The sequence below is a fragment of the Vitis vinifera genome, chromosome 1, assembly GCF_030704535.1.
Source record: "Vitis vinifera cultivar Pinot Noir 40024 chromosome 1, ASM3070453v1".
Taxonomy (NCBI): domain Eukaryota; kingdom Viridiplantae; phylum Streptophyta; class Magnoliopsida; order Vitales; family Vitaceae; genus Vitis; species Vitis vinifera.
In genome coordinates, this window is record NC_081805.1 from 26,457,000 (window position 1) to 26,483,143 (window position 26,144).

The window sequence follows — 26,144 nt, forward strand, 5'->3', positions numbered from 1 at the left end:
AGAATCCTACTAGGTTTGGAAAGATAATGAATGTGTGAAGGGGAGAGAGAGAGAGTTGGGTTCCCATGAGCCAAAGGAATTATTGATTTTGAATAATAATAATAATACAAACCCTTCATTATATGGGTCTAATTTGAAGGATTATCACCAAAGAAATAATTTTAAATTAATTATTTAATAGTTTTGAAAGCAACATATATGTTAGATTTCCTAAATTAGATATAGATGGATTTGTTTGGACTTTTTAGTAATTTTATCATTTTTTTAAAAAAATTTATATAGATATACTATGTAAATTTCTCATAAATGATTTTGATTTTATAACAAAATTAAAAGTGCCATTTGAATGACCATCATAAAAGAAATTAATATTAGATTTTTCAAATTAGATATGGATTTATTTTAGATTTTTTAAAATTGCTTTGCTGATTCTTCTCTTACTTAAACAGATAGAGAGAGAAATTAAATTTCATAAAAATTCTCAAAAAAAAATTCTAATTTTACACAAAAAGTCAGAGAATAAAATCACATTAAAATTTATGAAAATGGATAAAAGAGGTCAAAATAATGGTAAATCTAATTACCATTTTTATTTCTTTGAAAAAGTCAAAAAAGAAAAGAAAATCCTGAAGAATAGAATAGTAGGCGCAGACTCCTATTGAGGGGTAAGCTAGTAATATTGTTATACCACAGTACGCTATAGGCAGAATACAAGAAACACATTGAGCCGCCTTGCAGGCGTAGGAGAGAGGGAGAGAGGGAGAGAGAGAAAGAGAGAGAGGAGGCGGGGGGGGGGCTAAGAGAGAGAGAGGACCAAATGTCGGGAGTGTGAGGTGGGTGAGTGTGAGGTGGGTGGACCCCAGATTCACCAGCGACAACCCCTGATAGTCCCATGCGCTCTTCCCATTTTTCTCTTCTTTTATGCGTTGTTCCTGAACTCCTCGTCCGCCTCAGGAGCCACCACAACCACCATTTCTCTGTCTTTTACCCATTTCCTCTTTCAATTCCGGCATACAAGAGCGAGTTTTTCACATAAAAAGCAACAAACTCGACCCCCTTGTACACATAGCCTTTGAGAATGGATTGCTGGTCTCCCTCTCTCACTGTTGATGATGAATTTGAGAAGCTCGTGATTCGAATGAACCCTCCGAGGTACTTCGTTTTCTGTCCCGTTTTTGTTGGGTTCTTCGAATTGGGTCTAGTTTTGGACTTGAATTCGTTCTGGGTTTCCTTTTATTCAAAATGGGTTGTTGAGTTTGTGGCTAAAATTTTCATCTATTTGTACTGAAATGATCCAATTTGGAGGTTTTGAGGACATGGGTTTGACTGTTTTTCTCTTCTTGATGTGGGGTTTTCAGGGTTACTGTTGATAATGCATCAAGCAGGACAGCCACTTTGATTAAGGTATGCTGATTCAATGATTGAATTCCTTTTGGTTTATCTTAATGTAAAACATAGTGATTGGTTTCTAACTTCGATTTTTTTGGGAATTGTTAAAGGTCGATAGTGCGAATAGGCGTGGGAGTTTGTTGGAGGTGGTTCAGGTTCTGAATGATATGGATCTTATTATTAGAAGAGCTTACATTTCTTCAGATGGGGAATGGTTTATGGACGGTTAGCTTCTTCTTCCGGACTTTTTATTTTATGTTTTTGATTTTTTGGGTCAGTAGGGTTTATAATTCTATATTTATAATAGTTTTTTCTTGCTTCAATTGTTTGTTGCAGTATTTCATGTGACAGATCAAAAAGGCAATAAGCTCTCTGAAGATGATGTTGCTGAAAGAATTCAACAGGTAGATCTACAAATTAAGTCCTTTTTATTCATTTGATGGGTCTCAATTTTTACAGGTTCATAAGAAATGTTTCAGAGTCAGATTGTTGGATCTCGGATTTTCAATGTAATAGTGGAATTGTGAAGGGGGTTCACAGATTCTTAGCCATAGATTCCATTGATTCTACTGTTGGATGGTCCTGATTTTTGGAGCCCTTTTGCTTTATTGAGTGGTTGAATGATGTCATTTGCCTTAGTCCTAAGGATAGAAAAGATCCTAAAGAAACCCTAAAATTAATGGAAGTAAAGAAGAAATGGAAGAAAACGACTGTTTTCATAGTCTTTGTTAAAAATGCAATAGGCTGCAGTTACATAAACAGCCAAACTGAAGTTATTGTTTACTCTTTTTTTGGTACAAGCTCGGCCTTCTTCCCATGAATGCATTGCAACATCAGTAACTAGATAATGAAAGGATTAAACAAAGAAGTAGCAGTGATTGTTGCTCGGTCTGTAGTATAATGGTTTAGCATCATTCTGAGTGGAAGTATGTGAATTTCAAGTAATTCTCACAATTAAATATATGTTTTTTGCAGTCACTCGGACCTAGAGCACGGAGCTTCCGTTCCTTGAGAAGGTCCGTGGGTGTCCAAGCTGCTAATGAACATACAACCATAGAATTGACAGGGCGAGACCGACCAGGCTTGCTTTCAGAGGTGTTTGCGGTTCTTGCTGACCTCAAATGCAATGTGGTAGCAGCAGAAGTTTGGACCCATAATTCAAGAATGGCATCGGTTGTTTACATCACTGATGATGAGACTGGATTGCCAATTGATGATCCTGATCGGCTTGTGAAGATCAAACAGCTTCTCCTTTATGTGCTAAAAGGAGATAGAGATAAGCGGAGTGCCAATACTGCTGTTTCAGTGGGTTCCACTAACACGCAGAGGAGGCTGCATCAAATGATGTATGCTGATCGTGATTATGATATGGATAGTGGTTCCACAAATGATCGGAGCAAACCCCTTGTAACCGTGGAGAATTTTGCAGATAAGGGCTACACTGTCGTGAACCTAAGGTGCCCAGACCGGCCTAAGCTTCTCTTTGATACCGTCTGCACATTGACTGATATGCAGTATGTGGTATTCCATGCAACTGTCATTGCTGAAGGACCAGAGGCTTATCAGGTTTTCTATAATTACTTCAAGTTGCATTTAATCATAATTCTCATTAGCCCATGTTGAAGTTTTTAAGTCCAAGAACATTCTCAAAGTTCTGCATTTCTCAAAGTTTTGCATTTCTCAAAGCTCTGCATAAGCACCTGACTTTTCAATGATGAAATGAATTTCATGGAATCAACAAGTATGTTCAAAGGTCGGTCTAAAGAATCTCATTATGTCATCTGTTTTTAATGAATAGGAATATTATATCAGGCATGTGGATGGGTGCCCCATCAGTTCTGAAGCAGAGCAGCAAAGGGTAATTCTTTGCCTCGAGGCTGCTATCAGGAGACGTACTTCTGAGGTATATAGATTGAAAATGATCAATTCATTTTTAGCTCTTCTTTGCTTGTTTGTATATGATTTTATGTTTGATGTTCTTGATATTCTTGGGTTGTTTGTAATACAGGGTATAAGACTAGAACTCTGTAGTGAAGACAGAGTTGGACTACTCTCTGATGTAACTCGCATATTTAGAGAAAACGGTCTATCCGTCACTCGAGCTGAGGTCACTACCAGGGGTTCTCAAGCTGTGAATGCTTTCTATGTCACTGATTCATCAGGAAATCCAGTAAAGAGTGAAACAATTGAGGCAGTCCGCAAAGAGATTGGCCTGACAATACTTCGTGTTAAAGATGATGCCTACTCCAAATCTCCACCCCAGGAGAGTGGGAGGTTCTCGTTGGGTAATCTCTTCCGATCAAGATCAGAGAAGGTCCTTTACAACTTGGGCTTAATGAGGTCATATTCTTGAGCTATTTCCTTGTTATCCTAGCTTCTGTCTGATGCCTGTAAATTGTTCAGGATAGTTTGGTTGATCGTAGATGATGCTTTATAACCATATTGACCAGGTTTAGGTCAACCCCTCGTTGAACTCTCGGGTCAGGCCTCTGATTTCACCTTGTAAAGCGTCATTCTCATTGTAAAATATACATTTTCCCCATAATTCTCCTTGGTCTTAAAGGGCATTGTAAATGCATACATCGCTCCTTCATTTCTGCAGAATCTCAATTCCAAACTCTCTTTTCTTGGTTTTTTTTTTGGGTTGTCATGGCCTTAAAGGAGGGTATCCAAGCTAGGAAAGGAAAACAAGAAGGGCAAGGAAACAGTGTGGCCATGAGTGAGTGCTGCTCCATTTCTTGTGAGTTGGACTGAAATTGGCTACTTACCTCCTTTTTTCGGTCAAAAAGGAAAACAAAACATGAAATTTGGCTGGTTTCGTTCATGATTCTTCCAATAAGAATCTGTCACAAAAGTGCGGGATCACTATGCTAGATTCATGGAACTCTGTTGTGATGACAAAAAAGACATGAAATAAGGAAGCTCTCAACTATATGGATTCACCTTTCATCCAAGTTCTGTCGTATGCAAGTATGCTACAGATTATGTTACAGTTTCTTTTTCCTTTTAACTTTGTTACATGGAAGAAAAACAATTCAAAACAGTTAAAAAACTATTCGATGTACCGGGTCAACCTCAGATCTTAAAGCTTGAACTTCCATCACGTGATTGTGTGGTTAGACTTTGGATTTATCCAATTCTGTACCTGTTCAGATTGATTACATAGAATTATGCCAAGAACTTGATTTCTCCACGGTTTGGTATGATGAATGACATCGATTAGGATTTGGACAAGATTAATTGCGGCGGCCGACACCCTTTTGGATAATTATGGTGTTAAACAAAACATTAAACAGGATTATGGGAAAACCATTTTTATATAGATCGTCGAAAGCGGCTCAAAAGTTGGTAATCAGGCAAAGATGCATGTTCTTGTGGCATATTTTACAGGGAACAACCTTCTCTTACACTGATTAGTTCATTGGCCTTGGCCTTGGTTCTTTCTTCTTTTCCGCTCAAGGACAAATCAAAACGAAACAAACAGCTCGTTGCCAACAATTTTGGTGGAGTTGGGAGACGAAGAAACTATTGGGGTTTTTAGTTTCTCTTTTCTTGAACTACGAAAGACCAAGACCTCACTATCATAATGAATGTGATGCATTCCAATTAATAATAATAATAATTTAATGTTAGAAAGATAATATAATTGTCGTTATTTATAGCAATGGGCCAAATCCCAAGACGTTTGATGTCGGGTTGGGGAGGCGGCACGTAAGAGGGCAAAGGAGATCAAAACACTCAAATCAAGTTGGATTCTAGGGGAAAAAGAAGGGAAAAAATGTGCCAAAAAAATAGGGAAATAGAGAAAAGAGCCGTCAAGATTGACTAAGCTTGAAAATTGGTGAATAGCAAATTATAATATTAAGTGGATTGTGTTGGAGGGAGTTGGGGAAGTGACATGAGATATGATAGATTCAACTTTTGGTGAGAATCTCCTTTTTTTTCCGTCCTATGATTTTAGCATTTAATGCATTTTTCCCAACTCCTTCACCTTTATTTAAACCCTTTTTTTTTCTTTAGTCCTATGGGATTTCATCATCATTCTTTTTAAAAAAAATTAATTTAATAATATTTATTTATTTATTATTCGTTTTGGAGAAGGAGATGCAAGAGTTACAATCCTCTATTTCAAATTACTTTAATGAGATAAAACTCCTCAACAATTTTATTGTAATTAATTTAAAATTAAATGCTTTGAGAATAATGAAATTTATGGTGCTTTTATAAAGCATTTTAATGTCAATTACTATTATAATTTATTTATTACTTTATTATTATTATTTTCTTATATAATTTTCAAGAGCATTGTCAACCTTGCTTAGTAGTGGCTTGTGTCTTGTCATCCACCCTGCTGGATATGAACTTAAAGTGGAGCTTTCCATTAAGAAAAAAGTAAAGATGTTTAAAGTTGTTTGTCACCTTCCCATTAATTTCACTTGCTGCTTTTTTCACCCTTTTCAAATACTATATCCCAAATACTTTTTCATTAAATTATATAAAAATATTAGTAAATTTAATCAAGCAACATATTTAAAGTTTGTAAAATATAAATTCCTTGTCATATGCGTGAAAAATAATAATGGACAATACAAAAAAATAATAATAAAAGTCAAATACAGTTAAAATTATTTTAAAAATTACATATTTTTAAATTATTTCATCTTTATGTATAAAAGAGTTAAATAAGTTTAAAATATTTGAAGCAAATAATTTATTGATTTAAGATTTGTCTTTTATTTTTTATTTTTTTTCCATCATATTTTTCTTCAAACTTTACATAACCAAACATAGCTTAAAAAATAACAATCTCGCTCATATCTCACTTAAGGGCTTATGTGAATGGAATTCTTAATTATAAGCATCATATTTAAATATATGATTTATACATATTTTGAAAAGAGAAACTCAAATCTTTTTCTCAAATGTGACAGAAAACAAATTTTATTTAATTAAATTTTTTATATTTTTTAAAATAGAAACTATTATACAAAATTTAAAACCTCTCTTAGGAAGTCAAAAGTTCGTTTTTTTTTAACTCAACAACAGTTTCTATTTGTTTAATTAATTTTGTTCAAAAAACTTATATAGTTAAAAAAAATATTTTTTTATGCTTCTTATAAATGTTAAATTTTGATTTTTGCAATAAATTATTTTATATTTAATAAAAAAATTATAATATAAATATTATGCTTTAAAAATGTTGAAGTCAAAAGAAACTATCTCGATGAAATCTTATATAAAATTTTATATTTTATTTTATTTTTAAAAATAAATTTGTAGAATTACTTAAATTTTAAAAGTTTTAAAAAGTATTTTTATAATGTATATACCTAGTTTTAATATAATAGTTTATATATTTATATAAGATTTTTTATTTTAAATTTAAAGTACTAATAAATAAATGAAGGGCGAGAAAGGAGCTGAAGAAAGGGAAGAATTAAAGAAAGAAATGATGAGAAAAATGATTTTGGGAGGCGACTTTTGGAGGGCACCGGAAGTCCACCGACAGAATCTGGAAGGGGAGGCGGGACGAGAAGAGAGAGAGACTGCTTGATTCTCTCCATCACGCAACTCCATGACGACCACTTGATGCGTCCCTGTCGCCACGTGGCGCTGTTCCAGACCACGATCCCACTTGTCTTGTGGGCCCTTTCCTTTTTCTGTCCATATTCTCTGTGGTCCACTCCACAACTTGCCCACTCACGTGCTCAGTATCTTTTCGAATCCTCCTCGGTGCACGTGCGCCTGTCAGTTATTTTTATTTTATTTATTTATATTTTTCTGACCACACCTAGCTACTGCACCTTTACCTCTGCGCTACTGTTCCCTCTCACAAATGCCAATGTTAAAAACCAATTAAAAGAATAGTAGCTAAATATTCAAATAAAATAAAATAAAAATTAAGATCCATTTAGAAACCATATATTTTTAGAATTAATTTTTATTTCTATTTGCATGTGATATGTAACCCATTTAGTGTAGTCCATTTTGATTTGAATAATTCCTTGAAAAACAATTAAAATAATGGTTAAATTAAAAAATCATCATCGGCTATATTTAGTTTCAAAAAAATACAAAGAAAAAATTTGTTAAAAAAATTATTTCACTGTGAAATATATATGCCAATTATAATTAAAATTGATGATTTTTTTAAATTATTTAATTTTTATATAAAAGAGATAAAGAAAAATAAATTTAAAGTAAAATATAAAAATAATTTATTGATTTCAAATCTATTTTTTTTTCTATATTTTCTTAGATATATTATTCATTTTATTTTTATTTTTATTTTCAAAATCAAAATTAATATGATGAAATATTCATTGAATGTGAACACCTTTTTGTCTAATCTAAAATAAAGCAAAAGTATTCACATACTTCCACATGCAAAGTCTTATCTCTTTAGTGTTCCTTTTTAATTATATTATTAACATGATTGGCCTTTAATATGATGTGCGTTTTTAAAATTAATTTTCAAATCAAGTCAACTTTGGCAATCAAGTCTATTCAAAATATGGCTACAGAAATTGATTCTAAATAAAAAATCTTGGAGAATGGGGTCATAGGTCATTATCACAAAAGCGTGATCACATGATTGGTAAATGAACATGGAAACCCAACTCCAAGGTGGCAGGGAAAAATACGGTAAGGAATAAGAATCCTGTTAAATCAATATATGACATTTCAGAGTGGAGAGAGGAATTAATATCGGGGGAAAGAGTTCTGATTTCTATAATAATAATAATTATTATTTTTAATAGTAAATGTAATAACAATTGTGTTTTGAAATCAGTTCGGCTCAATAATTAAGTTTTGGTTCGTTTAACTTCAAAACCTAAAGAAAATGTGAAAATTGAAAAAAAATGATGTGAATTTTTTATCTTTTCAAAAATAACATTTGCTAACTAAAAAAAAAAAAAAAAAAAAAAAAGCAAGAAAACATTAATTTAAATTTTACTCTTTTTGTAAACCTTAATAAAATTTCATATAATTTAGTGATTTGGAAAAAAAATTCACCCTTTTCCAAAAAAATAAAAATAAATTATTATTATTATTATTATTTAAAAATCAAACATCTTGTAAAGTATATATTTTTAAAATTGTGTATATAAAAAGTAACTAAAAATATGTCAAATTTATTCTTTTTAAATAATATATTTTTAGAATATTTTTTATAAAAAAAATTAGTTTTCTAAAAATAATAAATTTTCAGAATAATTATTAAAAAAAATTTAAGATCAAAAAATTTGTCAAGTGGTAGAAAATGGTTTTAAATAATATATTGGTCTCTTTATATTTTATATTCTCCTTATAAATTATATAATTTATATGGATCAAAGCTTAATTTTTTTACTCAATTGTGTCCAAAACACAATTGTCCCTAAATGTAATGATTTTTTTTTTTTCATTTTTGCATAACCAATCTCCTATTGTTATTGATAATATAAAACATTTAAAGTGTTATTAGAAGAATAACATGTTTTTTCATAAAACATTATAAGTGGTTTTTTAATTTTTAAAAGTATTTTTAAATTTTTATCAAATTTTTATTTTTATTTTTTTAAAGAAAAACATTTTTTAAACTGAAAAACGTATTTTAAAATCAATATCAAATGGAATCTAAAAATATATTTTACAAGAATAGAAATTGAAATAAGATATAAGAATGAAGATGAATGAAGAACGAAATTTAACTTAGATAATGTTAAAAAAAAATTATTTAAATTTCGATTTAAAAAAAAATACCCTATCAAAAATAAATTGATTATCCATTCATAATTTTTAGTGTAGCATTCCAAACATAGAATATAAGGAAGAGAAAGGAGTACCCATGTGAACCACCATTCAAACTGGTACTCTCATCAATTATGCCATCAATTATGCCAATTCTGGGTTTGGATTCAATTATCCAGGCAGAACTTCAAAGATTTTGGCTCTATATCCAGACACGTCATTAAAGCATCATGGCCTTTTAGGGTGGGTAACAGTGGAACATGGAAAGCGAGGTACCAAGTAGAGGAAGAGAACGGGGATGATAATGATAATGATGGTGATTGAGCACTCATTTTCTTGATAGATCCTTGCCACTGCATGGTTATACTTGACAAGGAAACGACGATGATGACTTAAATGACTCTGAATCCGGATCATGGGCAATGCCGAGAGCCGCCTAATAGGACCAAAAACACCCATCTCTTTCATCAGCATGAAGTTTTCTGAGAAGAAGCCATGGTTATGAATGCATGGGCCCATAGCTTATGCGGTCTATAAAGCTTAGCCCACCTCAGATATGGGAATACTAACAGAAAGAGAATGGTCCATAGCTTTATTCATCAAGAAAAGGTTGCTTGTATCCTCTTCACACTCAATTCCAAGTTGCACCACAGGTCAGAGTTCACTTAAAATGTATAATGCTTGTCCCATTTCACAACATTGGAGATCTGTGTCCAATGTTTTGATGGTAAAGTGATTATGGGGAACCATCCCTGTCATGAATGGTTGGCGTGGGCTGTACTTGCATTTATATGTCTTGCAAGCATGAACCTACTGCCATGGACTTAGGTGTTGTCCAAGCAAGATATCTGCAGAATGTTGAGTAACTTTGATTCTAAAAATATCCAATGCAGCTATAAATTCTCAAGTGAGGACCCATTTGGGATAAGGTGTGACACTAAACCAACTGAAAGGAGAAAACACCAACCAAAACACACTTCAATGGTGACTGATACCATCCATCTTAGTTAAAATGTTTTATGGAAGCAATGGTCATTATTGTCTACATTTCATTCAAAATGTTGGAAAATTTTTAGGGAAGCTCCTCTTCCAGCATTCTCTAATATAGAGTTTTTTTAGCCTAACTATAGCTCCCAGATACCAATTTTTCTATCCTGAGGAAGATTAAATAAAAAACCCAAAAATCTGGGGTTGGATTGGACCTGATTGGAACAAAAGCCCTCTAAATAGGGTAGGATACACTAGCCGGAGAAGCTGAAGTTTCAAAAGGGAGAAGGAGGTGGATAGGAACATCTAGAAATGATGATAGCTTGGTCAGACCATTGGCAGTTCACCACATTCGCTGATAACCACCTTCTTTCTAGGGCGGTCTCCTCTGTCAGTCTCTTGGGACTCTACCAGCTTAACAATATCCATGCCTTCCAAAACTTGCCCGAAAACTACATGCCTCTGGTCCAGCCATGGGGTCTGCAGATAAAAAAAACCACATCAAGTCAAATTACTGGGATTCAAACAGAGTAGGTTTGAAAGATCTCCCATCGGATTATTTAAATAATTTTCCACGCAAACAATAACAATACAGCAAAACTTCAATAAATAAATGTTCAAAAAATTAACAATCTCACTTAAATAATAAAATCTTTTGGTTCCAACTTGAGTCAATGTACTAAATTAAAAAGCTCACTAAAAGCATAAGCTAGTGTCGCATACTTGATACAGCATCTTTATCATTTAGGACATTAAGTTTTGACACCACATTCCTTCTTCTAAGAGTCTTTCAATCTTCTACAATTAATAATCATCTCTTCGATGTTAAAAGTCCTTTAGACTTCTATGAATAAACTTTTGACCACATTCATTGTTTTGGATTTATAAGTCATACATATACAAGTATTATACAGTTGAAAAATAATACTCTAAAATAATAAATATTTATTTATCAATAAATCAATAACCCCATTAAGATGATAATTTCTCTTGGTCTCAAGAGTACTATTTTATAAGGGTTTTACTATATTAAGTGGTACTATGATTGACATTATTTCATTTAACTGGATGCATCTTGGAATAAATGAATTGGTAAGGGAGATGTTATGCCATAATAAAAATGATCTAAAAAATGGCTACTTTAAACAAATGGGCCAAGAATTGGCCCGAGTCAGTTATCATCTAAATGCCTGAGGTGGACTGCACTAGAACATTTTAGTAAGAATGTAAACAAATATATTATGGTTGTCTTCGTTTTAAATTAATACATAGATGATACAAATAAGGTCTAACCTACGCAAATTACTTTAATGCTCTGTTTGGTTCCTAGAAAGTACCAAGGAAAAGAAAAAAATGCAGAAAATAATTCTCACATTTAGTTTACCATGAAAACCATAAAAGAAAATCAAATATGATTAAAATTAATTAAAAACTTATGCATTTTTAAATAATTTAATTTTTGTATAAAAAACAAAAAATAAGTTATACAAATTTGAAGAAGCATAAAAAAATAATTTATTAACTTTAAACTTATGTTTCATTCCAGGAAAGTACAAAGAAAAGAAAAAAACTGCTAAGGAAAATGATTTTCTCATGTTTGGTTGTCCTATAAAATATTCCAAAGAAAATTAAATATAATTAAAATTAGTTAGAAACTTCTGTATTTTAAAATTATTTAATCTTTATATTGATGAGTTAAAATAAATAAAATGAGTTTGAAGTAACAAATAAAAATAATTTATCATCTTTAACTCTATTTTTTATTTTCCTTCACTTTTTCTTTTATTTTATTTTTCTTCTCTATTTTCTTTCCTTTGCATCTTCCCTCAAATTTTCCGAGAACCAAACATAGCATAAATCTATTTTTTTTCCTTCACTTTTTTCCTTCCATTTTTCCTTCCTATTTCCTTTCTTCGCATTTATCCTAAATTTTCCAAAAACCAAACATAGGATCAAAGTATTGAAACTTTCATTCAGTTTCCACACTAACCATGCATGACACACAAGTGGCAATCACGAAGTGGCTATTTTATGAACATCTGACTGCAATACTCAAGGCTAGTCGAAACACAAACAAACCTCCCACAATTTGAATTAATAAGATAGCTAGTTGAAACTCAAGTGCAAGAAAGGTTCACAAAACCATCCAATAGGAATTAACAATAGAAAGGTATTTAGAAAATGATTGTATAAGCTACTGTCCATGCAGAAGTGGAGGAGAAGCAGAGAAAACACTTGTAGAAACATAGGCTTTGTTTGGCAATTGTTTTTTAAAGCAATTTTTTGTTGTTCAAAATAAAAAAATAAGAAAACATGTTTGACAACCAAAAACAAAAAACAAGGTGTTTTCAAAGAAAATCTTTTTGTTGCTTTCACTCATTTCTAAGTGTTGTTTTAACAAATAATTATACAATATGGAGAATAATTAAAAATAAAATACTATAGATAAAAGTTATTTTTACAACATATTTTGGAACATTTCAAATTCCTAAACTGAATTTTGTTTTACCAAATAGTTTTCAAAAACTATTTTCTAAAGACAGTTTCGAAAACAATTCCCAAACAATGTCATATTCTTAACCCTTTTTTCTCTTTAGTAGGTAACAACTTCATTTTATCTTCAGGAAAACAAATGAGTAACAAATGTTTTAGTAGTTCATCTTCCTTTCCAAACTCCAAACAAATAAGAAAAAGAAAGCCAGTACTGAAAGAAAGGAATCTAACGCCATAATATAATTTGAATTTTCTCACTAGAGGTAATCTTAAAATAAAGTAGACATGTAACCACTCGGTACCTTGACAGTGCATATGAAAAATTGGCTGCCATTGGTGTTAGGGCCAGCATTTGCCATACTAACAACTCCAGGTCCAACATGAGCCACTGCAAAGCATTCCACATTAAGTACACAATCAACAATTTGAAGGAAAAAGAAACCACCACATTTGAAAACACACTATCAGGATGGGTCCCCTTCCAGTAACATTTCTGGCACATCATTAAATAAATTTATCAATGACAAGAGGAAACCACCACAATCCAATCCCTCATTGGGCACAACCCCTTAAATATCAATCAATAAACCCCGCAACCCTGTGTAGAGATTTTTTCTTTCCTTTTTTTTTTTTTTTTTCTCTTTTTCATTTTAGCACATGGAATTAACCTGTTACTTCCCCATCCCCAGGTTGGCTTTATGGGTCCCAACCTGCTGTGAGCATGACAAAAGAAGTGGGGAACAACTTACACTTGAAGTTCTCATCTTTAAATGTGCGGCCATATATACTTTTACCTCCAGTTCCCTGCAATAATGTTCCAATTCCAGATGATTATTTGACAGATCAATTTGGAAAACCAAACTTCAAACCTGGCTAAAGACAATACAAGGTTATAAACTTACAGTAGCCTTTCATTTCTTCCTTTAATACAACAAGGTTAAGCATTCAGGAATTGGTTTAAAAATATTATCAAAAGACAAAAAAACTGTAACAACTCTGAAACTGGCAGAAACAGAAAAAGAATACACATTTTTTTTTTTTTATAGGTAACATATTTTCCTCTTGTTGGAAATTGAAACTGGAGCTCCCTCACATCCTCACCCCAACTCTTTACCACTTGAGCCAGGACTCAAGGGCAAGCATATTTGAAGAATTTAATTGATGCATGTACACAACAGTATAGTTTGCATTGGTCGGTTAAAAGCCAGAGAAAGGAAGTGCAGGTGGTTTGTAGTCCAAAAATCAGCAAAACCCTAATAAATGAATCAAAGTGCAAGAATTAATATAAATATTTATATTCATATCACTCATTCTGTAAAGACACCTTTTCCAAGCACAAAGACCAATGTATCATTGAGAGAACCAGACAAACTTCTACTTGGAAACTTGAAATAACGTATTAGTAACTGGAGCATAAGAGCTCAATAGATAAAAAATGATGTCAGAACTTTGCCAGCCAAGAAACATGTCCATTCAATGTTATGATGGATGAGTGGCAAGGCAAAAAAGGATGTGTTGATGAAAGGGTTTCTGTTGGATAAGATTAGCCACAGCTATAGCGAGATGTTTGAGATTGAGGAGAGAGTAGATTGTGCATGAAGCCCAACCCTGCAGCCACTTCCCAAATTCCCAGCCTAGGAAGGAGATGATGTCCCCACCTTTGTCCAGGGTGAAATGTAGGAGACACCATGAGAAGGGACCCTCAACCCCCTACCCTAGCCTAGGGAACCAACTAAAAGATAGTAAGGAATGACTTGCTATATCTGCTACAGAGAAGCACATAAGAGAGTGAATTAAATCTAAACCCATTTGATCCTGTGAAGAATGGCGACAGACTAAGTTTCTTCCATTCCCTCCCAGGGTGGATCATAAAGACATTTTTTTAAACCATAAGCAAGCATCCACCCAAGACTTGGACATCCATGCTAAGGCACAATCTTGCCTTTGCATAAGAAATTTTAGGAGCTCAATGCAATTGTTCTGGTATGGGATACAAGAGTAACACAAAGTCTGATATCAGTGGACTCCCATGGCAGGGAAGACAACCGATTATGTGGGACTTGTTCATAAGTCCATATAACTGGGGTTAACCGATTATGTGGGACTTGTTCATAAGTCCATATAACTGGGGTTACGTATCATGTATTCACATTAGACAGTTTTTATAGGTCCACATGCACACTCATAATTGGACACCAAAAAGATATAATAAAATAAATGCATTTGTAAGAAGCTAGAGAGATCATAAATCAGGGATAGCATGAAACAAAATGGCTGAGATGGTTCAGCAAGATAAATCTATATGCTGCAAGCATGCCTGTGCGCATGCACTTGAAAATAGATTTCTATTGCCAACCTCAAGTAGTTGAATAATGCATGCTGACTTGAGACAAGCAGAAGAAACCCAATGGGCTACTTGATTTTGATATTAAATAATTTACATGCTTTCTGACCAGCAAAATTTTAAATGCAAATGTTGAAATACATCAAGATCTTGTATACTGATATACTAAAATGAATGACAATGTTGAAATTCAACCTGTGTTGTCTTCCATAGTTTCTTCATATACCGTTGCCAGTCTCAAGCTCAATTAAAAGGAGCATGAGGCATTGACTAGATAGACAGCTAGCATAATAACTTCAGTTGAACCATTTTTGAGCATGAATCCTGAGAGTTTGCAGTCTTATGAAAAGGTTAAGGCCTAAACTCAGGAGGCCTTGGTCAGGTTAAGGCTGATCAAACTTCAACCCTGAAGGCGTACATGTCGCTCTAACCAAAGTCGGATTAAGCCAAGCTAGGCAAGGTTATTCAGGTTGGTGAAATAAATACTGTATGTTGAATATAATGTATGTATAGTATACTATCTTTCCTTGTTAATATAGGTCACATGTATGGTAGTTAGGACTCCTAGCCTTGTATATATATATCTCTCAATTGTAAGTAGAGATTACAATGAATGAGAATAAGGTTTTTCTCCTCTCTCTCTCTCTCTCTCTCTCTCTCTCAACATGGTATCAGAGCCAAAGGAGAAAACCTAATTTTTTCGGTTTAGCCGTGTACTCAATTCCGGCGAACCGTCCAGTGACCGTGTTTTCACTCCGGTCCCCTCACTCTCTTTCCGAACCACCCCGGACAACCTCATCGCCGTCGGATCTCCACCACGCCGGCAACCTTTTCCGGCGAAATTTTCCGGCGACCTTTTTTCCGGGCAAAGACCACATATTCTGAACCGCCGGAGGCTGATCTACACGCCAGTGGAAACCCCACCGGCAACCGGCATCTCACGTGCCCCCACGCGCCGCCCTTCTCCTCCGGACTGTCACCCACGCACCGGCGCGTGACGGCGCATGGCTCACTTTCCGGCCACTTCCGACACCTCTCCAGGCTCGTCCGGCGCCGTCTTGGCCTTCTAGCCCTCCGACAGTCCTCCCCGAGCCTTGAATCTCCATTTTTTTCCCTATTTTTGGCTTTCTTGCCATTCCGGCCACCTCCGACAGGGCTCCCCCTCCATCCCCGAGGCTTGGGTGCTGCTTCTCTTCATTGATTGCACCTCTCACAGCCGTGGTTTCACTGTTTTTCTCTCTCCGCCGGAATCTGAACCCATCTTAGGGCTCTCTTCGATCCAAATACGTGAATATGACCACCAAAAATCAGATCTTTACGTCTGTTCTCTCTGGATCTCCTCTGATTACCTCAGAGAAATTGGTTGGCAGTGAGAATTATCTCTCCTGGTCTGCCTCTGTTAAACTTTGGTTTATGGGTCAAGGATATGAGGATCACTTGGTTACCCAAGAGGCAGATATCCCTGAGGTTGACCGCGTACAGTGGAGGAAGATAGATGCACAGTTGTGTAGTGTATTATGGCAATCGATTGATCCCCGGATTCTTCTTCATCTTCAGGCCTATAAAACTTGTTTTAAATTTTGGACTCAGGCCAAAGGGTTATACACGAATGATATCCAGCGTCTTTATAAGGTGGCTTCTGCTATTGTCCATCTCAGCCAACAGGACTTGGATCTATCTACTTATATTGGTCAGATTGCCTCTCTTAAGGAGCAGTTCTTGACTGTGATGCCTCTTACTCCTGATGTTGGGGCTCAACAAATACAGCTTGACAAGTTCTTCATGGTCCTTACTCTTATTGGCCTCCGTCCGGATCTTAAGCCTATTCGTGATCAGATTCTTGGTAGTTCATCAGTTCCGTCCTTGGATGATGTGTTTGCTCGCCTCCTCCGTATCTCGTCCACTCAGACGTTGCCATCTGATAGCGCTTCAAATTCTTCTGTGTTAGTTTCTCAAACTACCTCTCGAGGAGGACGCAGTGGTACCCGAGGTAGAGGCCAACGTCCTCATTGCACCTATTGCAATAAACTTGGCCACACTCGCGATCATTGCTATCAGTTACATGGAAGACCTCCTCGCACTACCCATATGGCCCAGTCCTCTGATTCTCCGCTGCCTCAGCCTCCGAGCTCCTCCGCATCTCAGACATCTCAGGCTTCTATTGCCTCTGTTGCCCAGCCTGGTAATGCCTCTGCCTGCCTTACCCACACATCTTCTCTTGGACCCTGGATTCTAGATTCTGGAGCATCTGATCACCTATCTGGTAATAAGGATCTTTTCTCCTCTATTACTACTACCTCTGATTTACCTACTGTTACCTTAGCTAATGGTTCTCAAACTGTGGCTAAAGGTATTGGTTTGGCCCTTCCTCTGCCTTCTCTACCTCTCACTTCTGTCCTTTATACTCCTGAATGTCCTTTTAATCTTATTTCCATCAGCAAAATCACTCGTACTCTTAATTGCTCTATTACCTTTTCTGATAAATTTGTGACCTTGCAGGACCGGAGTACGGGGAAGACGATTGGCATAGGACGTGAGTCTCAAGGCCTCTATCACCTCACCTCAGATTCATCTCCTGCAGTTTGCATTTCCACTGATGCTCCTCTCCTCATTCACAATCGTCTGGGCCACCCTAGTCTCTCCAAGTTCCAGAAGATGGTTCCTCGTTTTTCAACCTTGTCGTCGCTTCCGTGTGAGTCATGTCAGCTTGGGAAACATACTCGTGTCTCGTTCCCAAAGCGTTTGAATAATCGGGCAAAGTCTCCTTTTGAGCTTGTCCACACTGATGTTTGGGGTCTTTGTCGGACTGCGTCTACTTTAGGATTTCAGTATTTTGTCACTTTCATTGATGACTATTCTCGATGTACTTGGTTATTTTTAATGAAAAATCGAGCTGAGTTATTCTCAATTTTCCAGAAATTTTATACTGAAATCCAAACCCAGTTCAATATTTCTATTCGTGTGTTACGCAGTGACAATGCCAGGGAATATTTTTCAGCCCAATTTACTTCGTTTGTGTCTCATCATGGGATTCTTCATCAGTCTTCTTGTGCTCATACTCCTCAACAAAATGGGGTAGCTGAACGCAAGAATCGACATCTTGTTGAGACAGCTCGTACTCTCCTCCTCCATAGTCATGTTCCTTTTCGCTTTTGGGGGGACGCTGTTCTTACCGCTTGCTATTTGATTAATCGTATGCCCTCCTTTGTCTTACACGATCAGATTCCTCACTCCCTTCTTTTCCCTGACCAACCACTTTATTTCCTTCCTCCTCATGTCTTTGGTTGTACTTGCTTTGTTCATATTCTCACTCCTGGACAGGACAAGCTTTCCGCTAAAGCCATGAAGTGCCTCTTCTTGGGATATTCCAGACTTCAGAAGGGTTATCGTTGTTATTCCCTTGAGACTCATCAGTACTTTATCTCCGCTGATGTCACCTTCTTTGAGGACTCACCATTCTTTTCCACCACTTCTGAGTCTCTTCCTGTTTCTGAAGTCTTGCCCATTCCCATTGTCTCCCCACCTGATGCTATGCCCCCTCGACCACTTCAGGTTTATCATCGTCGCCCTCGTGCCGTTGCTCCTCTCCCTTTTCCTGAGGCACCTGCTGACTCACTTCCTATCCCTTCGGCTTCACCTGCCCCGGCTCTGCCTTCTCCTAATGCCTATTGCTGTTCGGAAAGGTACTCGCTCTACTCGTAATCCTCATCCTATTTACAATTTTTTGAGTTATCATCGATTATCTTCACCCTATTCTGCTTTTGTTTCTGCTATATCCTCTGTTTCTCTTCCAAAGAGCACCCATGAAGCTCTTTCCCATCCAGGCTGGCGACAGGCAATGGTGGATGAAATGGCTGCTCTGCACTCTAATGGCACTTGGGATCTTGTTGTTTTACCCTCTGGTAAATCTACAGTTGGTTGTTGTTGGGTCTATGCAGTTAAGGTTGGTCCTGATGGTCAGGTTGATCGCCTTAAGGCCCGTTTAGTTGCTAAAGGCTATACTCAAGTTTATGGTTCTGATTATGGTGACACATTCTCCCCTGTTGCCAAGATTGCTTCTGTCTGCTTGCTTCTCTCCATGGCTGCTATGTGTTCTTGGCCTCTTTATCAGTTGGATATTAAAAATGTCTTCCTTCATGGTGATCTTGCCGAGGAAGTTTATATGGAGCAACCTCCTGGTTTCGTTGCTCAGGGGGGGTCTGGTTTAGTGTGCAGGTTACGTCGTTCTCTATATGGCTTGAAACAATCTCCTCGAGCATGGTTTAGCCGTTTTAGTTCTGTTGTTCAAAAGTTTGGCATGCTTCGCAGTACAGCAGACCATTCAATTTTTTATCATCATAACTCCTTGGGGCAGTGTATTTATCTGGTTGTTTATGTGGACGACATCGTCATTACAAGCAGTGATCAGGATGGTATTCAGAAACTAAAGCAACATCTTTTTACCCACTTTCAGACCAAAGACTTGGGGAAACTCAAGTATTTCTTGGGAATTGAGATAGCTCAATCCAGTTCTGGTGTGGTCCTTTCCCAAAGGAAGTATGCTTTAGACATCCTGGAAGAAACCGGTATGTTAGACTGTAAACCGGTAGACACACCTATGGATCCGAATGTCAACCTTGTACCAGGACAGGGGGAGCCTTTAGGAGACCCCGGGAGATATCGACGGCTCATAGGTAAATTGAACTATCTCACCATTACTCGTCCAGACATTTCTTTTCCTGTGAGTGTTGTTAGTCAATTCCTACAGTCACCATGTGATAGCCATTGGGATGCCGTAATCCGTATCCTTCGATATATCAAAAGTACACCAGGCCAAGGTGTATTGTACGAGAACAGAGGTCATACTCAAGTTGTTGGTTACACAGATGCAGATTGGGCTGGCTCACCCACAGATAGACGTTCCACTTCAGGGTACTGTGTTTTTATTGGAGGTAATCCAATATCTTGGAAGAGTAAGAAACAAGATGTAGTGGCCAGATCTAGCGCTGAAACCGAGTATCGAGCTATGGCTTTGGCAACATGTGAACTCATATGGTTGAAACATCTTCTTCAGGAGTTGAGATTTGGAAAGGATGAACAGATGAAACTCATCTGTGATAACTAGGCCACATTACATATTGCATCCAATCCAGTCTTTCATGAAATGACCAAGCATATTGAAGTTGACTGTCATTTCATTGGAGAGAAGATCGCATCAGGATGTGTTGCTACAAGTTTTGTCAATTCAAATTATCAACTAGCAGACATCTTCACTAAATCTCTCAGAGGTCCTAGGATTAAATATATTTGTAATAAGCTTGGTGCATATGACGTATATGCTCCAGCTTGAGGGGGAGTGTTGAATATAATGTATGTATAGTATACTATCTTTCCTTGTTAATATAGGTCACATGTATGGTAGTTAGGACTCCTAGCCTTGTATATATATATCTCTCAATTGTAAGTAGAGATTACAATGAATGAGAATAAGGTTTTTCTCCTCTCTCTCTCTCTCTCTCAACACTGTATTCACTATTTTGTACATGTTATCTTCGTGATGCCTATAGCACAGTGTCAATCAAATAAAGACACATTTTAAATAACTTTAGGTTAAATTACACTTTCCATTCCTTGAGGTTTGACTTGATAAAACGGACTGCCCGTCTATTTTTAAAAATTACACGCCCTTTTTTTGAGGTTCTGGTTGACCACATGACCTCTCCCCTGCCATAAAACTGTTGTGTTTATGCCATAAAACTGTTGTGTTTATAAGTTGTGGAAAGTGATACATCAAACCTTTTTTCACTGCCCAATGCATTTTTGTAACCTAAATCAGCAACCAAATTAACCGAACCTTATCTTACATGGCTACCATGGCTGTCTTCTGCAGCAGCCATGGCTATGCACCCCAGACTTAGGGCCTTTTCCTTTCTTCTTTTTGAAACTTTGCTTCAGCTATGGGTTTTGGGACTAGAGATATTCATGGATGATTAAGGATTTGGGAAATCAGGAGTTTTAGAGTTCATGGATCATTCTGGGGATTGAATAATCAATTAGATTATGGTTAGGGGGAAATGGAGAGGACATATTGTCTTAAACGCATAAGCAAATAAATAAGATGAAATATATAGATAAAAATATTAAATTGGCCTTGCTTGGATCATATTGTTTTGAGCCTCTGCCTAAGCTCAAACCAACTGTACATCTAAAAATTTTATGCAAGCTTATGCATTTTTAGGGTGCATATAACTAGGTTACACTCAACTTAGGTAGGCTATAGCTCAACTAGGTTGAGTTGAATTTGGTTTGATGCAAATCAAAGCCTCACCTGAGAGTAAAAAATGCCAAGCCCTATCCAATTGACCTTGGTGTAGAGGTTGCTCAAGCTAAGGTGAAGCCAAGCTTGGTTGGGTAGTGCAGGTTGGGTGAATTACAAAAGGGGTTTCATGTTTAACAACCCCAACTAGATAGGAATTAGGCTCTCTTAACCTGAGTTAAGCAGTAGTACTAGTTCATGGAATAATTAACCACCACAACAGTTTTGACAAGTCAAAATATTCTTATGTAAGATAGAAAGTGCAAGCCCCTTGGACATGCACATTAGACAAAAAATTACAAAGTAGAAATGTTTTCAACCCATTGATAAAATTACAAACCATCCAAAACTTCAAGGTAAGAAAATCTTCTAGACTCCTTCAAGCTTCTCACCCACCAAAAATTAAGACATTGAATCACAAAGGAATTTCCTTTAATTTAGATACAAGAAACTGCACTAAGGGGAAGTTTTCTTCTTCCACTGCTTTCATTTTATGCAAACAAAAGGTAACCTCTGAAGCCAAAATGCTTTGGTCTGCCAGTCCTATAACCACAATCTTCCTAAAAGCTCTTACCAAGAGAAGAATGCCCAGTGAACTCCATAAAGAGCAAAGATAGTTTTTGATAATGAAGAGTTATCAATTCATAGGTTGAAGAATTCTTTTGTTTGTAATCTTTGGCTGTGGACTAAATCGGTTGTAAATGATGGTCCTATTCCTTTGATCAGTTTTTTTGATTGGCTAGGCACTAGTTGAGGGCTAGTATTGTATCTCTTTTTCTTTTTGTGCCTATTGGCGCCTCTTGTATACATCCTGTATGCTTGGGTCAGCCTCAAGGCGCCCTTTTCTAATATATTTTTTTTGTGTGTTTGCCTATCAAAAAAAAATAAAGAGCAAAAAATGGGCTCCAACTCCATCTGTCCCCACCATGGTTGATAAAAGGTTAAACCATTTTTAGGCATTGTGACTTCTCATATCACTCTTCCAAACACTTAATCCTTCTAATTTCTGTCTTAGTCTCTAGGCTCAACATTAATAAGAAAATCCTAACCTAATGCAGGCAAAATAAGCAAACCACATAGAACAATATCACACCATAAAATCCTTCTTGAGAATAATTATCCGAGGATAATGGAGGGAAGGGAAACTGGGAAACTGTTTAGAAAGTGGATCACATAAAATGAAAATCAATTGTAATGAAGTGGAAAATTAGCACATCCAATGATAATTTTAAAAATGTTCTATAGATTCAGAATGAACATATTGATTTTTGGAAATTAAAAAAGCAATCCATGGCTTGTGCGAGATGAGGTTGCAAAGAGAGAATATGAATAACACCCAAATTAAGAATAGGAATGCAAAGAAAACTCATGCAATTGAGCATTTGATATGCTCTTTACCTTTAGCATCTTCTAATGATCCATAACTTTAACACATCCTCAGCTCTATAGAAACAGATGTTACACTAATAATCTCCACTTATGATAGAAAAAGCTTTGTGCCAGAGTCTTTAATATGCTCCTTTAAGCATAGCTAACCTACTCGAAACTAACTTGTGACACAAGTGCCTTTCTCTTGCAGAGATCTATACCAACATTTTTTTTTCACCTTTTCATGAGCGACAGTTTAAAAGCAAAATCCTTTTATCTGTAAGTAGCATCCATTGACATTTATACCAAGGCAAGTTTCAAGGGTTTAAACTTGCAAAAAAATTAGAATAGCCATTTTTTCTTCAGTCTTTCCTCAGTTGGAAATTATTGCTATCTATATGACAAGTCATGCTTCTTCAATCTCAATTCAAGTACTATGAAGTTTTAAATAACTTGTGAAACATTCAAGAAAGGAGCAGTGGGACCTATTTGCCAAGGTTCATACAAGATAGATGTTAACCTATTTGCCAAAACATGTTATTTATCAAAATATTACTTCCTATCATTTGTACCTACATAACACAAAACTTCTCCATGCCAACACTAATAATTCAAGAAATTCATGTCATAACAAAGAGTAATTGCCCTCTATGTTCTTCCATGCTCTAAAAGCCTCAGCTGAGGCATCCTCTAAAAAAGGCACACTCCCACATATAGTGGTGATCTATGACAACCCTAGAATGGTTGTCCATGATAAATAAGGGTTTCAATCTTTTAGGATTTTAAAGAGAGGAACGAGGAAAAAAATTATAGCAGTACAGAAAAGTAAAATAAAATATAGGAAAAGAAAACATAAAGAATAAAAGATACGAAACCTTAAGAGTCTTACTAAGGGCTTCTAAGAATCTCATATAGAAGAAAAGTAATGGAGTCTCACCATTGAAAATTGCAAGGCATGGAAAATATAATCAATTCATTCATTAATCCCATTTCGCAATAATTCACCTTATTTATAGGCTATAGAAATCTTAAAAATTGGATAGAAGCACAAAAAACACAAAAAGAAACCTAACATATGTATGAACCTATTACTTATTAGGGCCCACATTTCTTTGCTAAAGCTCCTAAATCTTCCAAATAATGAAACTGAAAAGAAAATACAAAATTTTAAAAACTTAAAACTTCATAAATATTTATTGTGATAAGAATTACCAAAAAAAGAAAATTTACTAGATGCTAAAAAGGACTCAAATAAAAACCTTTGAAATTCTAATGAAAATCAAACACCAACTATTAGCTAATTATGAATTTATAAAGCCAAAAAAAAGCTGCAAAAAGTACCTAAATACTCTTGATATAGTCCTTTAGGCTTTTTTTTTTTTTTCATTCCTTTAGTAGATCTTAGAGATCCATCCCCGTCAAGTGGGCCTTGTGTCTAATTTATTTTGAAAGGTGGTAAGGATCCAAATTCAAATCAACCAAGAAAAGTTTTGTATCTTCTTTGTCCATCCAGGTATTTGTACAGGTGCATCCATACTCCAAATGAGGGCATTTTTCAGCCTTTTAGAACAAAAGTCAGCACTGCACAATTGGCCCTATGCATTCAATTTAACAAACTATTCATGTCATAGACTCAACATGCAAACCATTTTTCAACATATGAATCTTGATGCACCTTAACTATCTCTGTTCTTCATCAAATACCCTTGGCATCTTCCATTTCTTAATATCAGAAAAAGCCAATATTTTCCAGAATAATCAACCAGCCTTAAATGCTGCCATTTGGTTGCTAGATTTTCATGTCAACATTTTTTTTTCTAGAACATTATCCAAAAGGGAGCACCTGAAGGGTGCAGCTTTTATGTCAACATTGTTGGATCATACAGGCATAAATCATAAATACTAAACTAGTATGATATATCACTAATAAAGGTGAATTTACTCAATTTTCATGAACAAAATGAGAAGTGCAGATGGTAGATTCTAACATTCAGAGACAAGAGCACCCACATTTCCTTTGTCAAAGTCTCCACCCTGAATCATGAAATCCTTGATGACCCGATGGAATGTAGAACCTTTATATCCAAAGCCCTTTTCTCCTGATCAATATGCAAGTTAAAATCAAATGAAAATGCAATATAAAGCTTAAGTGATTGGGCAGTAAATCAAGAGCAACAAAGCTGAATCAGTAACTGACATTTAGCTAAAAATCATACAACACAACCTGTGCAAAGCGCACGGAAGTTCTCTGCTGTTTGAGGCACATCGTCACCAAATAATCCAATCACAATCCGTCCAACAACCTTCCCAACTGGGTTTCCAATGCTTATATCAAAATATACCTTTTGTGTTACTTTTGATTGTAATGGTGCTTCCTGAAATTAAATTAAAAATCGGTATAAATCTCATACTTTGGCTTTTCAAACTTTTGATTGTAATGGTGCTTCCTGAAATTAAATTAAAAATCGGTATAAATCTCACACTTTGGCTTTTCAAACTTCCGAAGTTCACTGTCAAACACGCAACTACACAAGTTTCAGGCAAACCAAATTTGAGGAATCTACATTTTAGAAAGCAAATTAAATATCTGATAACAAGCTCACTGGATAACACTAAACCCAAAAGCATTGCTATTCAGATTAGGTTATTATTTTATCACAATTCGGAATAAAAATATTGAAGTTCTGGATCATATATTTTGCATTACTCGCGACCAATAAACCAAACCGAAAAACGAATTTAAGTAAACCTAATGCAACAATTTGGTCTAGGCGACTACAGGTTCTAAGTCTTTGTAAATCAAAACAACTAAAGATTTAGGGCCCAGAAATTTATCTTTTTTCTTTTCCTCTCTTTTCTGAGCACCCAAACATACGGCAGACGACTTCATACAATAGCATAAAACCCTAACCTGCGCAGAGGCTCTAAGCGAACTAAGAAGACCAGTTCTTCTCCGAGAACAAGGATTCAACGAAGATGTGAGAGGCACCAGACGAAACGAGCCAGAGACGAAGCTCGACGACGACGAAGACGACACATTCGAAGGGAACGGAGATCTTGGAAGCTTCAGAGCGTTACAGGTGGGGCCGAGAGCCTTGATCTGCGCGACGCTCCGTGGACTCGAGAGCGAGCCGACGTTTGACTGCAAAGAAGAAAATGCAAAGGCAATGAAAAATAGGAACAATTTTCTTTTATTTTTTTGATGAACCAAACAGAGGAGTTAGGGTTTTGCCAGGGTAGTGAGTGAAGCCGCCATTGATGGAGATGTGAAAGGAGTGGAGATGGTGGACTGATACGAAAGTGTGGTCTGTGTTGTAGGAGAACGAGACCCATTATATTCAAATTACTCTTTTGACATCCGTTTTGTCTTAAATGACAAATTTGCCCACCTGATGTCGCATTGGAACATCCGTCAATCGTTGGTTTTAGCTGAACTACGACTTGGGGGCTCACCAACTCCACCATAATGAAAATTTATTTTTCAAACCATTTTTCCTTCTAATTTTAATTTTTTTATTTTTTGTTGGATTAAAA

The 26,144-nt window shown here is 35.8% G+C and overlaps 2 protein-coding genes across 2 annotated transcripts; one reads left to right on the forward strand and one right to left on the reverse strand.

Annotated features, from left to right (window-relative positions):
- The first annotated feature begins 712 nt into the window (after positions 1-712).
- LOC100250497 (ACT domain-containing protein ACR4) lies at positions 713-3,993 on the forward strand. Its single transcript, XM_002266605.5, has 7 exons — positions 713-1,152; positions 1,359-1,404; positions 1,500-1,614; positions 1,726-1,793; positions 2,365-2,955; positions 3,188-3,292; positions 3,398-3,993. Exons 1-7 carry the CDS (start codon positions 1,079-1,081, stop codon positions 3,740-3,742), a joined length of 1,344 nt encoding a protein of 447 aa, XP_002266641.1. The 5' UTR covers positions 713-1,078; the 3' UTR covers positions 3,743-3,993.
- Positions 3,994-10,105: 6,112 nt separating this feature from the next.
- LOC100248997 (photosynthetic NDH subunit of lumenal location 5, chloroplastic) lies at positions 10,106-26,028 on the reverse strand. Its single transcript, XM_002264994.5, has 7 exons — positions 25,843-26,028; positions 25,522-25,752; positions 24,835-24,985; positions 24,621-24,709; positions 13,353-13,407; positions 12,906-12,991; positions 10,106-10,590 (listed from the first exon to the last, which is right to left on the reverse strand). Exons 1-7 carry the CDS (start codon positions 25,864-25,866, stop codon positions 10,438-10,440), a joined length of 789 nt encoding a protein of 262 aa, XP_002265030.2. The 5' UTR covers positions 25,867-26,028; the 3' UTR covers positions 10,106-10,437.
- Between the last annotated feature and the right edge of the window lie 116 nt (positions 26,029-26,144).